At 38.9% G+C, this 16075-nt stretch overlaps 2 protein-coding genes and 1 pseudogene across 2 annotated transcripts; all 3 read right to left on the minus strand.

The window, feature by feature from the left end:
• Window positions 1-9246: 9246 nt before the first annotated feature.
• On the minus strand, window positions 9247-10393 carry LOC145130045 (psbP domain-containing protein 3, chloroplastic-like; annotated as a pseudogene).
• Window positions 10394-12514: 2121 nt separating this feature from the next.
• On the minus strand, window positions 12515-13717 carry LOC145128679 (large ribosomal subunit protein eL30). The gene is made up of 5 exons (XM_079063496.1): window positions 13598-13717; window positions 13391-13496; window positions 13138-13239; window positions 12828-12896; window positions 12515-12723 (listed from the first exon to the last, which is right to left on the minus strand). The coding sequence occupies exons 1-5, from the start codon at window positions 13616-13618 to the stop codon at window positions 12683-12685; spliced, it is 339 nt and encodes a 112-aa protein (XP_078919622.1). The 5' UTR covers window positions 13619-13717; the 3' UTR covers window positions 12515-12682.
• A 407-nt stretch (window positions 13718-14124) lies between these two features.
• Window positions 14125-15669, minus strand: LOC145134846 (replicase polyprotein 1ab protein). Its single transcript, XM_079069659.1, has 4 exons — window positions 15143-15669; window positions 14971-15024; window positions 14639-14764; window positions 14125-14564 (listed from the first exon to the last, which is right to left on the minus strand). Exons 1-4 carry the CDS (start codon window positions 15530-15532, stop codon window positions 14376-14378), a joined length of 759 nt encoding a protein of 252 aa, XP_078925785.1. The 5' UTR covers window positions 15533-15669; the 3' UTR covers window positions 14125-14375.
• Between the last annotated feature and the right edge of the window lie 406 nt (window positions 15670-16075).

The raw sequence follows: 16075 nt of genomic DNA on the forward strand, positions 1-16075 counted from the left end.
AGACCGAAGCTTCTATAATATGAGCGAGGGAGGCTCAGCAGACAGAGTCCTTCCTATATTGGTTCGCCGAATTGCTCGCATTGATGAACGAGGAAGGACAACCATCCATCGAACTGAGGAGAATGATGCGAACACTGGATTCAATACAGTTCGCATCCGACAGTTAGGATTAGCTCATGGTAGAATAGTAAATCAAAATGAAGCTTGGCAGAGAGAGCTAACTGAAACTCAAACTGAAGTCTGGGAACTTAGAGCACGCCAGGCAAGGTATGAAATGCGTTTGCTCGAGATGGAACGTCAGTTAGTAGGCCAAAAGGCTCAGCAGAACAGTTCTCGCCACCAGTAGAGGCTAAAAGTCTTACTTTTCTCTAACTTTAGAAAGGTCAAAATTTTCCTGACTTTGGAATGTAACCAAATATATGTTTAATATATAAGGAAGTACTTCTTTTGTTTGTTAATTCTTTGCATACCACTCGAATTCATAAGTTTATCTATAAACTCTTATTATGAATCAAAATCGAGAACCTTGTTTAGGTCGAACCTAATTCATGAAATGTTGAAAATGGCTAACTCATTAACACATGACTCTCAATCAATCAAAGACTTATTGTCTTCATTGTTATTTCTTCGGCAGCTAGATGCCTCCTCGTAGGTCAGCACGCCGAAATACGACACCAACACCGCCACCACCACCTCCAACTTACGATCCCGCTATGGTTCATGCTGCCATCACCGCAGCAGTAGCAGCTGCGCTATCCCAAATAAACTCTAATGGAGCCGGAGGGAGCGGGAGTAGTACCAACCATCAGAACCATGGCACTGGTCATGGTCATGTTAGGGAATGCACCTACAAAGAATTCTCAAACGCCAAGCCAAAAATGTTCAACGGCACTGGAGGAGTCATTGCTCTTATGAAATGGTTTGAAAAGACCGAGACGGTCTTTGAAATCTGTTCATGCCAAGAAACAAGCAAGGTCAAGTTTGCTGCTTGTACCTTCACAGACCGAGCCCTCACCTGGTGGAAGGGCCATGTGAAATCTGTGTCTCTTCCAGTCGCCAACGCCATGAGATGGGAGGACTTGAAGGTCCTACTGTTGGAAGAATACTGCCCGAGGGGCGAAATTCAAAAACTGGAGCAGGAGCTATGGAACCTGAAAATGGTTGGTTCTGACCTAGCCGCCTACACGGCCAGGTTCAGTGATTTGTCAGTCCTTTGCCCGGGAATGGTCAACCCGGAGCCGAAGAAAGTGGAAAGACACATCTGGGGGTTGTCACCCCAGATTCAAGGACATGTCTTGGCCTCCAACCTAATAACATTCAACAGCGCGAAGCGCTTGGCTCAACGATTGATTGATCACGGTGTTAAACAGGGTACTATTACCGCTGTCTCAGAGCCACCGAAGGATATAGAGGACCGAAGGAAACCCTGGAATAAGAGAAAGGGGGAAACCATGCAGGAGAACCCCAAGAGGCAACAGTTAGTGACAGCTCACGTTGTTACTGTCCCTACCACCCCCACACCCACAAGGCCGTACAACGGCAACCAGCCTAAGTGCAACCGATGCAACTTTCATCATCACGGACCCTGCCGTGAAATGCATTGCACTAGGTGCAATAGTAAGGGACACACCGTCCGCTACTGCAGGGAACCAACCCAACCAGCCGCTCCAGCCGCAAATATGGGAGTAGACCGTACTTGTTATGAGTGCGGAGCAGCGGGGCACTTCCGAAGGGATTGCCCGAAGGCAAACAACAGGAATGCTGGTGGAGGAGGCCGAGTATTCGCAATGGGCCAAGGGGAGGCTATTGCAGACCCCACGGTTATTCCGGGTACATTTCTCCTCGATAACTCATTTACATGCATTCCATTTGATAATAAGAGCGGAGAGGAGTTCCGTGAGTCACAAAGTTAAAAATCTACTCAAACAAACACCCTAATCATTAAGCAAAACCTTCATAGTAGTAATAACAAAGATAGACTAAAAGCACTGAAAACACATATGTAGAATGCACTATCCCACTAATGAACACTTGTCCTGATCGACTTCAGAATTATTACGATAAGAAGTTCCCAAATAGCTACTAGAAATGGATTGGCTTGGTCTTCACCATGCCAATTGCATGTGCTATGAAAAGACCCTTCACTTTCACCGTTGGCTAACGAAACTCTATCGATTTATAACGACAAACCCGACACAACTCCCAAACCGTTCCTAGTTTCAAAATCCCATCGCACTCATGTGAGGAGTACTATATCCTTTGTGACCTTCCCGAAGTATTACCGACAGACTATTTAGGAATAGCACACGTACGACGAGTCAAGTTAAAACCCGGAGGCTAGGAATGATTACGGTTAACCTATCACTACAAAGTGTGTATGCGAATGGTATACACAAAGCGATGATAGACGGACCAGGTATGAATTCAACTATGAAGTTCAAGACAAAGCCGACCTGTATTACGAGTAATCAATACTAACATTTAGATGATCATAGACAAATAAACCCAAATCCACACGACCTCTACCGATCAAAACAATAGACAGAATAATGAAGATCCGCTGGAACACCCACGCTAGGATCTGGATTCACTAGAGAACAAGAAGATCAAATGGAACAGAAGTACACACATCTTTCCTCAACGATTGAAGTACCAGTAAAAATGCGAATTTCGGGACGAAATTCTCTCTAACGGGGGGATAATGTAACACCAGCAAAATTAGGTCAAAAATAAATTTGTTCAATAACCATAATTAAGTATAATAAGTGGTAGATATCGTAACTAGGTTTCCAAAAATATAAAGAACACTAAAATCCGAGTTATAACGAAGAAATTATGACTGATCGAAGATACGCGACAATACCGGTAAAACACTGTTAATCATAAAACGAGAAATTTCAATAAAATACTTTTCAACCTTAGGTGTCTAAATGAAAGTCGTAGATATCCCAAAACCGTGAACATACATAAAAAGAACGCCCAAATCTGACTTCATATGAGGAAGTTATGATTTTTCGAAGTTTCGGACATAGCAGTAGACAGCTAAAAACTCGAAATCGAGATCGAGCGACTTTTTGCCAACATGACCTAAACGAGAATCGAAGATCTCATCAATCGTATTACAACGGTAAAAAGTCTGACGAAAACGGACATCGGACGAAGAAGTTATGGATTTCTAACAGAGTTTTCCTGTCCCGGCCTACTAAAAATAATATATTAATAATATATTAAAAAAAGTCAAAATTAGCCAACGGAGTCTAAACGAGAGTTGTAGATCATAATCTCACCTACACGTGGATATAAAGAACGTTCAAAACGGAGTTCGTATGCGAAAGTTATGAATTTCTGAAGTTCGGGCGCGAAACCCCAAAACTGTCAGTGTTCACGACGTGAACTGACTTCTGACGCCTTCTGGAGCTTGACAGACACAAGTTGCGATGACGCACCTGATGACGACTGAACTCACGACGTGAATATTTGAGATTCACAACGTGAACCCAGAAAATTCACCCTATAAGTAAGGATTGAGGGCAGCCGGCTTTGGTTGTTCATTTCCATCCTTTCTCCTACTTCTACTCTGTTAAGCCTCCCGAGACCACCCCGAAGCCCCGATAGCACCTCTAACACACGACGCAAGTCACGAAGTCCCGAAGATCCCGAGAAACTTGCTTCTTTTCAGTCGAAGTACTGCCCGAGTTGAGTCTCGTCTTCTTCAACTCACCACTTCTATCAAGTGAGTTCATACCCCTACAACCACACTTTAAATGCTTTTAAAATGCTTTTGAAACACTTTTAAGGGGGGAGGAATACAAGTAAACACACGGTTAAAATCGTGTGAAACACCAATCTTTTACTATACTTTTCGTACTGTTATTTTAACTAACATATGAAGTTGTTATCATGTAAAACACCTCACAACACAACTTTACCCTCTTGGGATATAATATGTTTTATTTATACGTTTGCATACTACATCATATCAAGGGTAACCATTTTCAACTAGAACATGATGCTTTTACAAGAAAACTCAACTCATCATTACGCCTTTGTAACACGGTAGAAAAGGAAATCATTTCATACAAACGATTTTTCATCATATTACTCGTGAACTTGTTGTTAGCAATCATGTGATGTCATATGGCTTTGTTTGTACCAAACGAAAGTCCCCACCTATAACCAGAGTCTCTTGGAGGGAGAGCGTGACAAGTGTGTATAGATCTATACGGGGCTGACGACTCCGCACCCTGACTGTTAGCTACAGTCCCCGGGGTGACAAATGTCAACATTAGGTACTGCGTCTAGTATGGTTATGAGGAACTCACAACACGCGGAAACAATGACTTATGCACGTAGTAATACATAACTCAATCATGCTCGGGGGGGGGGGGGGGGCGGGGGTAATAACTATATTATAGGGTATTATCAGCATGTTCAGAATTCAGGATAAACACTTCCACAACTAGTTTTACTTAATAATAAAACTATACATCTTCATTTCTAAGCATGGCATATTTGCTACAGGTTACAGTCTTGGTCATTTAAGACTGCATCTCATTTAGGAAAATATAGGATTTTCCTGGTTCAAACATTCACTTTATACATCTTCATTTCTAAGCATGACATATTTGCTTACAGGTTACAGTCTTGGTCATTTAAAACTGCATCTCATTTAGGAAAATATAGGATTTTCCTGGTTCAAACATTCACTTTATACATCTTCATTTCTAAGCATGGCATATTTGTTTACAGGTTACAGTCTTGGTCATTTAAGACTGCATCTCATTTAGGAAAATATAGGATTTTCCTGGTTCAAACATTCACTTTATACAACAATGATTCACAACCCACTTTATTAAGAAAATATCGGATTTTCTAGAAAACATACACGAATTTTCGAATGGTATATATTTTATCAAAACACTACTTATGAACTCACCAACTTAAATGTTGACACTTTTTCTTTGAAATAACTTGTATTCTCAGGAAATCGCTAAACCAGGTTAGCAACTGCTTTTGAAGACTTACGCTCAGGCGTTAGTTTAATCTTTTGGATATCATATTGTAATTGACATTTGCAAACATGTAATACTACAATCATGTAAACTTTTCAATTATGTACATGATGGTCGTGTGTACTTTCTTTACTATTCATTTGTTATGATACTGAACATGACATCCTCCGCCCCCGAACGTTTCCGCCGTTCAGGTTTGGGGGTGTGACAGGTCACAAGGCCCAATAGGCCCAACTATTCCATTATTGGCCCAAAGATGCATTCAGGCCCAACTATCAGCAAATCCAGTCCCAAAACCATTAGGGCCTAAAGGTCCGAAGTCCACAAAGGCCCAAGTCCTCCTGAGAGCGTACGCTCAGCCTACCTCTTATGTACGCTTAACGTACCTCTTTACTCATCCGCATTCTGCACTGCAGCTATCCTCACTATCAGAACACAACCAAGAATTCCCCTTCCCATCAGCTTCTTAGATTTTCTAAGACTCTCACTAAATCGAGTATGGATCCTGTGCTTTCAGTAGTACGGGCCCATACTACCTTCCACACCTATCCATACTTTCCTTAGCAATCCTCTCGAATCCTCTAAGTCACCTATCCCACTGATGCGCCAAATATCCGCCAAACAACAACACAATATCCACCGAAGCACCTACTAGGCTTCCCCCTAGGCTCCCAACCTCACTGAACCGCCCCAACTAACTCACTGGAGCATATCCTAGGCTTTCCTAGATTTCAACCTCGCCCTGCGATCAGCTGCTGAGGAACTCCCCATGATTCCAGCCATCCACCTCCTGGATATAGTCATATCCACTTAGTAACTGACTCTCATCATTCCAGAGTTCCACAAAGCACAAAGCAAGCAGCATTTGTGTAGTAGCACTCCGATCCAAAGAACTATGATAGAACTTTCCGTCCACATGTCGCGACTTGCGCTGTCCACATCCATCCATCCTCACTGTCGGCTTCCTTATGCATGCAAATTATACACAGAACAGGATCTAATAGACTGTCGAATAATAGACTCTACCCTAGGACCACAACCAGACAAGGAACAGGAAATAAGGCCAAGTCAATAATTCTAAGGCTATAAGATCCTAACCGTATACAATTTTCAAAACATACACATTGCAGTTACAAATACCAATTATCATTATCATTCCAGCATGATATCCAATATCCTCATGGCTACAAGCACCACATATCAGTCCAACCTATTGCTGACCACTCAGCACTAGCATGCAAGTCTATCAGTTCATACAACATATACATGCATCTCCCCTAGCCCTAACTAGCATGCGATTTACAGATTCATAATCAGATCATAACAAATAACAAATGTGGGTATTCTGGGGAAACTTACTTGAGCTCGGCTGATTGCATGCACCACACCCTTTCTTGTCTTAGAAATTCTTTACTTAAAGCATTTTCCTTAACAGATCCTCAGTTTGAGTTCAGACACACCCGGAAGTATGTCCGAATCACTCAAACCAAGGCTCTGATACCAACTTGTAACGACCCAAAAATCAGGGGTAAAAATTTCATTTTTGGTTACAGCTAAAACATTGATACCATTTATTTCAAACATGTCAAATCCTCATTAAGTAAAACATTTATCAGAGTTCATCCCAAAATCAATCATTGCGAAAATCATAGGTGTGTGCACTGCGATCAATCCGAGCCCTTCGTTTCCAAATTGATGAAACCTGAAACCAAAACTGTAAACCGTAAGCACAAAGCTTAGTGAGTCCCCCAGAGCATACCCCCCACACACAATCCACATAACACATATCTTGTTAGCTATAAAAGCTACCTGTATCACATTTCCTGCTAGCTATAAAAGGTACATATAACACATAAGCCATGCATACCAAAAACCTGTAAGGATGTCGTGGGCTCCCCCCAGGGTCTTACACCATTGTGCCATGGGCTACCTCCCATGGTCTTAACCTGAGAATGCCATGGGCTACCCCACATGGTCTTATATCTAATGCCACAGGCTACCCCCCGGGGTCTTCCATGCAAGTATCACAAAGACAACTAGCATAACACATATCACATAAACATATCATATATCACAGAAATATCTACACATAACACAAATAAACTTGTAAGGATGTCGTGGGCTCCCCCAGGGTCTTACACCATTGTGCCATGGGCTACCCCACATGGTATTTACCTAGGAATGCCATGTGCTACCCCAGATGGTCTTACATCCAATGCCACGGGCTCCCCCCGGGGTCTTCCATGCAATAACATACAATCACATAGCATATCAAATCACAGAATGACTAACACATATACCCTAATAACATAATGGGCCGGCCTTGGTGCCTTAGACCCATTGGTATGGTGAGAAGACTCACCTTGCACTGCAGAAGCTTCCCGCATGAATTCTTTAGCTGCTGCCCTGACAGCTTCCCGAGCTGTCGCTACCAATCAATATACCCAATTAGCAATTGGGTCCTATACCATAATCCTTAATCCATGCATGGGGTAAAATGACCATTCTACCTCTGGCCCAATATGATCCAACACTAAGGCCCAAACCAAAAACAAAAGCCCAACATTATAATGTCCATAAATCATCAATGGCCCAATTTTCCAAATTGGGTCCAGACCTTCCTAATGGACCCTATAATAAAGCCCAATATTCTCCTTAGTCAATAATCCTGACCCAATTGGCCCAAGAAGCCCCACAACAACCTAGTCCAATAATTGGCCCAAACCGAGGCCCATAATGCGAAGTTCATTTCTATATTGGGCCACAAGGCCCAATTATTCCATTATTGGCTGAAAGATGCATTCAGGCCCAACTATCAACAAATCCAGGCCCAACACCATTAGGGCCTAAAGGTCCGAATTCCACAAAGGCCCAAGTCCTCCTGAGAGCGTACGCCCAGCGTACCTCTTCTGTACGCTTAGCGTACTGAGCAAATGGACTGTACGCGCAGCGTACTACATAGTACACCCAGCGTACAAACAACTCATGCACAACATCCATTAAGTGCTTAATACTTGATCCAACAAGTCCAAATCACAGATCTGAGCTATACTTAACGTCTAAACCCATAAAGTCACTGACTTGGTGACTTTGCATGCCCCAAACAAACCCAAATTCCAAAAATGGCATTCTACTTCCATAAAAGTGATCCTAACTCAAGCATGAACCCATTAAGACCATCAAGATGGCAACTTTCTGCCTTAGGGACTCAAATAGCATCAAGGGTGGCAACCCCAAGCCTAAAAACGGATTTGGAACCATAAAGCTCCATTCTTGGGACCAAAAGATCCAAAAACTCAACATACTAGATCTAAGCATTCAATGGTCAAGTTCAAAGCTTTATACCTTCATCAAGCTGAGAATGAGTCCTAAAAGCCAGATCCATAAGCTCCTTCTTGATTCCCATATTTGCATCAAACTTCATCTTCTTGAAAATGGGTCAAACACCCCAAAATGGACTCCATAAGCTTAAAATGCCACCATGGATGATATAATACGATTTCCAGGGTTTAGAGGGGTGGAGGATGAAGATGTTAGGGTTTGGTTATGAGATAAGGAGTTTAAATAGGGTCCAAGACCCTAAAATAGGATTCTGATCTGACTGAAGTACGCCCAGCGTACTCCGGGGAACATTCGCGATCCTCCTGGTCAGTACGCCCAGCGTACTACCCTCTTTACTAGTACGCCCCACGTACACTTTATGTACGCCCCGCGTACTCGGCTAAGCCTGAAAACCACGAAACTTCCGAGGGCCATAACTTCTTCGTTACAAGCCCGATTCCGACGATACTTATATCCACGGAAAGGTGACGAGAAGATCTACACATCTATCAACTCATATATTCCTTTAGTCCTTCCGAACAAAAATCCATTTTCCACAAAAGCCCGAACTGACACTTTACCGAAATACCCCTAAGCTACAAAACACAAACTGAACACCCGAATCACTTCTAATACATCACCCGCACCCAAATGGGCCTAGATCTTACCTTCTCTAGAGCCATACTCCTTATGATGACCAACCTTCGGCCCACAGCCTCAGACTAGAAGTCAATTCGGAACAGAGCGTTACATTCGTGGTCCGTTCTTCAAGCATCAACTTCTGCGGAAACAAATTCAATGAATAAATTAGTGAGAAAATATCCATATTCCATTCCAACATAATTGGAATTCGTGATTCCATTCTGATAGAATTGGAATTCATTTACCAATAATTATATTAATTCAATACATTCTAACAGAATATGTTCATGATTATCATAAAAAACATTCTTTTCTGATAGAATACTATAAATCTATTATACCAACCATTATTCGCTATTCCAAGAACAGAAATCAAATGTCTTGCACTTTCCCCTGGATTCTGAAGTGTGTATTCTATGTAATACATTTCTGCCCAATTTTGGAATATATATCAAAGATTTTCAGATGTAAGAAAATACCCGAAATTAAATAAATAAATAAAACATCATTTATCAAGTAATTATGAAAGGAAAGGACATACCTTTAGTGGCTTTGATATCGATGAGTTTAGCTGAAACACCAGGGGGTTTCTGCCAACTTCTGTCCAGTCCGCTAACCTATTATTTATTACTTTGTTATATATTTTTATCAACGAAAAAATTCATAAAATTCAAGATTATGAGTATACCAAGTTCTCTACAAAAGCATCGACCTTGCCAAAAGATTCCAACTTGGTAAAATCAGCACCAAGCCCAGTGATCACTACACTCACTGAGATAAACATAGTGAAACTTAAAATTAACTACTAAACTAATTTTTCAAAATGAAATAAATTATATGTACAAATACCATTTGAATTAGAAGCTTCTGAAGGGTAGAATGCAGTAACAGACTTGAATCCGTTGCCTTCTCCTCTTCCTATTGTATAAGTTCAAAATACTTCAGACCTTTTTTACAAATTTACCCTCTTAATTTTTCCTTCCATTTCCAATAAATAATAGAATCAATGTTCACCTTGAGGAATCGTTATCTTGAATTTGTTCACATCATCGGAGTAAATTTGGAAACCCTCTGGCAAAACTAGCAGAAGCATATATAAAGATTTCCCATGATAAATTAATGATTTTAAAATTATGTATTCATGAATTTTGATATGATAAATGTATTGGATATTGAATGGATGTTTACCTTCCTCTGCAGGTACAGACAAAGCGCCGAATAAAGTGTGTAACAAAAGATCTCTTCTTTGAACTTTTAGAGATTGTTCTTCAATAGTTAGGCTGGTTTCGAAGGACCCAAGAACAATAATTGAAACACTATTAGAAAAAAGAATAGAAAGTGCACAAATGAAGGTAGCATGCGATTAAACACAGTTCGTTCGGATCGATTAACATTTTGGTTTTGTGGATTTACATCATGTGGCCGGTCCCTTGGGGCAATCGACGGCCACCGCCTCCGAGAATGTCAGCACGTGGACTGGAACGGCAAGGCTTCTTCCTCTTCTTGGCGCTTTCATTGCTGATGCTTTTCTCGGTCGATACCTAATGATTATGATTGTTTCTCTGCTTTAATAAATCATTAACTGGATGCTCTGTGCCTCTGTTGAAATCACCTCGATAATGTCTGATCACAAATTCATAATTGACAGGCGCTTTGGTGTGAGGCCGATGGTAAGGGTGTGAGGCGATTTATGGAGGGGATAAATTTAGGGTTAGAAAAAGTCAATTAGATAAAGAGAAGAGGGGAACGACTCTAGAATATAATACCATGATTATAGGGATTATTTTTGGAAGTTATTAATCATATTACTAAATTACCCTTATTTATTTATTTAATTTTGATTGGCCCACATTTATGCATACAATAACACAATAAATACTTTAAACCTCTCTCTCTCTCTCTCTCTCTATATATATATATATATATATATATATATATATATATATATATATATATATATAATTGTCAATAATATATTTTAAAGATGGTCAACAACTAACAGGAGCGAAAAACTGAACCGAAAAGCGAATAAACGCAAAAAAAAAAACTGAAAAACAAAACCGAAAAAAAAAACCGATGTTGCGGTTTTAAATTTTGAAAAAACCACAAATTCCGGTGTGTTGCGGTTTTATACCATATAACCGCACCAAAATAACTGATATGTAACTTAAAAATTCAAAATAATACCTTATATTACTAAGATTCATTAATAAAGTCTTTTACCAAATGTATTAATTATTTGATTTGGTGCAGCTGATAAAGATTTTCGAACGCTTCATTGTCAAGATTAAGTTAGTTGCATTATTGATGACCCTCTCCCAAATTATCAACAACTTGAATTCACATTCGCTTTGGGTAGCTAATAGAAATCACCTTGTTCGCGATTTACCCGGAAAGGTTGTTTTACTCGAAAATGGAGTTTTAATCTTTTATAATCACTCATCGGCTACTGTTTGGTCAACCAATAACTTACCCATCGCAAGTAGTTTCAGTCCTGTTCTCCGGTTATCAAACTCCGGTAATCTTATAATTAGAGATGATGGGAAAACAAAACCATTTCCTGGGAGAACTTTATGGTGCGTTTGATTGTGGAAAACTGTTTTTATTTTTCAAGAAATTTTCATTTTCGATTTTCAATGAAAATTTAAGAAAACGCATTTGGTTAGATCGTGAAGTTTTTATTTTCCATCTTAAAAATTTAAAAACCATTGGAAAACTGTAAAAATCATTTTTCTAATTTACATACAATTTGGAAAAATGAAAATTTTCATAGTTTTTAGAAAACTTTGGAAAACTGAAGCAACCAACTGAAGAAAAACGAAAATTATGAAAACAGGTTAGAAATTAGACGTTGGATTGCAAAGTGTCATTAGATCGTGGAAGGAAATTGAAAATCATTATGGTGAGTATTTGTTTAGTCTGGATCCACCGGTTTGGACATGAAAATTGCACAAACTCATTTTTCGGTTAATAACCAAAACCGCACCGACATAACTGCAAAAACAGCATGAAAAACCGTAAACCGCACCGAATCAAAACCACACCAATCGGTTTTTCCCTATAGAAAACCGCAACTTGCGGTTTGCGGTTCGGTTTGGTCCAAAAACCGTTCTGAACCGCAGATTGCTCACCCCTAACAATTAATGTGTACGATTCACCAACACTTTATTGTTGTAAGAAAAATTCTCTCAAAAATTGTCAATTGCCGACAGTGGTTGCTTAGTTTTATTCATGATTGGCTTGAAAATGAATGTATTTGAGATGATTCGTTAAATTTTAGTATTTCAATTTCATAACTTCGTTTTATATATTTATTTCTATAATTGTAGTAAAAGTTCTTACTGGACTATGGGCTTGTTACCGTGTTCCCAGTTAATATGGCTTAGGACATCATGTTATGTGATCAAATTTTGTTGCGTTATTTTTGTTCTTCAGAAAATTATGATATGCTCAAACACATAAGACTGACTACATAAAGCATTATGAGAAGCATATAATAACAAAATTTTAGAAATCGAATATGCCAAAAAATCCCCAAATCAACAAAATTTTACCTCTTTAGGATCTAAGTGTTAATACATGCACGTCTCAACAGATTCATAGAATTCATAATAACAGAAAGAGAATTAAATTTGAGACAATAATGCCATAACAGGAACAGATTCAACATATCAGAAGTGAGAAAAATAATGCTTCATTGGGTCTTTTCAGTTGTCTCCTGGGAGAGATTTGATGATATCAGAGTCACCTACAACAATATAATAACAATATCAATAAATCATTAGTTATATGTAATTGGCCAAACATAAAATTATTACAGATTATAGAGAATAAATGTTAATTCATTGTTACCTGGATCAACAATACTAAGGCATGACACTCTGAAATACTTTCCACATGCTGTCCCTAGGTCAACATTGTCTGCCCATCCATAAAACAAATTAATTAAAGTAATGATATTGTTTTTCAATGTATGATCTTTTATATCTAATCCAATTTTTGCATAAGTTTATTCTCGTCATCTAGAAATTGTTATGACCAGTCACCAGATTCAAGAAAGTGTCATAAAACAATTCAGATTGTTATTGACCAAAGTTTTAACACGATGGCTAAGAATACTAAGACAAGGGGAAAAAAACGAGGGAGGATTTGATGTACTTACTTCCATTGTAATGATGAACCCCAACCTTGGCGAGCATGGCATAATACTCGATCTCGGATTTCCTCAAGGGCGGACAGTTGTTGGAAATGATAATCAACTTACCTACACTTGGAATGGAATCATAATGAGCGAAATATCATATTCTAATTCAAAGAAACAGAATAAAACCCTAATTCAGACGCTGGTGTATGTTTAGATCGACGATGTAATGCTATGATGAAAACTTATATGCATAAATTTGGTGTTTTATTACCTTTGGAGCTTCTGAGAGACTCTAGGACAGTCTTGTAACCAAGAGTGTATTTTCCACTCTTCATCACGAGAGCCAACCTGTTGTTGATGCTCTCATGAGTCTTCTTCTGTAGTATGAAAACCAAAAAAAAATGGTGAAAATAAATACAGGTTATTATCAACGAGACAGAGACACGAAATAACAAGAACAGATCCGTTCATATCTTACCGTCTTCTTCCCCGATACCATTGTTGCCAAGAAGCGAAGAAAATCGAAGAAGACGGAGAGTAATTTTGTTGGGAAGAATTAGGGTTTGGCGATCTACCCTGGTGGTGGTGAGGGTTTGGGATATGTAACAAAGAGTTGGGCCCATAAGTTAATTGGGCTCATCGGCCCAAAGTTTTCGTATAAACGGCCAAGAAACCATAAATATATGTTGATTCATCATTTCATTGTGTTCTGTTTATCAAATCTCGTAATCTCCATCTATTTTCTTATTTTTACACGGTTGAAATGCAAGTGTAAATCACTTGAAACTCAAAGTAGTGACGAGTTTGACGAAAAATGAAAATACTGAATTGTTATAACTTTTTTTTGGTAACTGATTAATGTTGAAATAATTACTGAAATAATATCATGAATATTGAAATTTTGATAATTACCTAGGTTGTAAACATACTAAACAAACATAAAATAAGGCTCGTTTGTGTTCATTTGTTTAAGTTTAATCACACAACAAATAGATAACTGAAATCTGATTAAAACCTATATACTTTGTTATATATGCTTTTGTGAACATGAAAAAACTTTTAGATTCAATTAAGATACAATTATAGTTTGCATTATGAGTTTTAACCAAATCTAACACTAAAAGAATACAGCAGATTATGATACTTGTAAGCAGAGTCTAAACAAAAACTCTCTCTCTCTCTCTCTATTGGCTAATAGCTTATAAGCCAAACACTCCACCTTGTATACACACAACACAACAACCAGTAAACATTCTTCATTTCTCCTCAAACTCAACATCTATTATCTCTGGTCCAGACTTTGAAGATGAAGAAGAAGAAGCAGAATTCCCACGTTTTGTAAAAAAATCTCCTTTTGGTTGCCATACAATGTTCCCACACCCACCACATCTCACCATCTGGTTTTTGTATCCCATAAACTGCCTCTTACAAGCAGGACATGAACCCTGTAATAAATGTAAAAGATGAATCTCATATTCTCATTGCATCTTTGCCACTAACAAGCAGTAAAACCAGTTACCTTAATCACCAGATTATTGGCAACAGCACCAATAAGTAGAGGGCCTGCAAATGGTAGTACCCATATTGCAAATATCAGAATCCTGAACAGCCATCCAGAAAGAGCAAACCATAGGAAGAAGATAGTCTACAGAAACAACCAAACTATTAGTCTGAGTAATCTAAACATCTTCATAGGTTCTAATTTCAAAAGTTCCATTAACAACAGGGAAATGTTATATACTTTTTCCCATCTGTTTTAGCAATAAGATTTCTGATTCGATAAGCTGCAGGTGTAATACAAGGACGATTATGCAAAACAAAGCACAATTCACAAAGTAAAGCAACACTTACCCCAAAACTTCTTCCTAATGGAGTATCAAGGAAATCGCTAAACTGCTTCCTGTACTGCGAGGGGGGAATTGCATGTTATCAGTAGACTGGATGAAATATAGCATAAGAAGGCGAGTGACATGACTATAAATGATGAATTTATAAGGAACAGATAGAGGAATAGAGCACAAACCCTGGGCCAATTTTGACTGAAATCGAGAGTAAATGTGCGCCACCGCTGTGTTATCAAATAATCACGGTCCAGCTCCCTGGCACGGTCAGAAGCTGATTGTGCGACGGAGGAGAGTCGGCGACCAACAGAATACTGGCGGTCGATGCGCTCGGCGGTTTTCTTCGTCTCGTAAAGGATCTGCTCAAAACCGTTATTAGCGCTACGCCAGGCATCTCTCCAGGCTTCGCCTGAGGCCATTCGCTTTGCAAAGCCATCAAAATCGCTACGCCTAAAAGCTTGTACTCTGATTGAATTAGGTCTCGGCGAATTGGGAAACAATTTGTTGGTGGAAGGATGAAAGCGTTGGGTTTTCGAGGAGAGTAGAGGGTGCCATGGGAGGCTTGTCGTCATGCCCAAAGGGTTTTAGCAGAGGATTGAGAGTTTGACGGAAGACGGCGATCGACGTTGGTGTGCCGAAGTTGGGAGTCTTGTGGCTAACGATTGATGGGTAACGTATCCGAAGGAACTGCCTCCACCAGTCCACCTCGCCTTCTATGCCTTAATTAATCATATTCATTTAAAAAATTAAAATTTATCTATTTTAGAAAATTAGAAATAATATAATTAATAGGAAGTGATTCGTACACAATATTTTTTCTGCGTACACAATAATATATGTTTTATAAAGTTATATATTACAATAATTTAATACACAAATTGTTGTGTATAAAAAAATTTATTGTGTACGAATCAGCTCTCATAATAAATATTGTACCGGAAGAATTTTATATGTAAGGATTTCAAATCTATAAAAATATTTGGGTTTAAACTAGAGTATCATCTTGTTTATTTTGAAGATATTATAATTTATTATTTACATAAACACTGAGATAGTTTATATGACATTTACTATTATTTGTCTAAAAAATAAATTTTCATGTACTTATGGTATAT

This window comes from Lactuca virosa, chromosome 8 (assembly GCF_052849685.1).
Source record: "Lactuca virosa cultivar CGN04683 chromosome 8, Lactuca_virosa_CGN04683_v6, whole genome shotgun sequence".
Taxonomy (NCBI): Eukaryota; Viridiplantae; Streptophyta; class Magnoliopsida; order Asterales; family Asteraceae; genus Lactuca; species Lactuca virosa.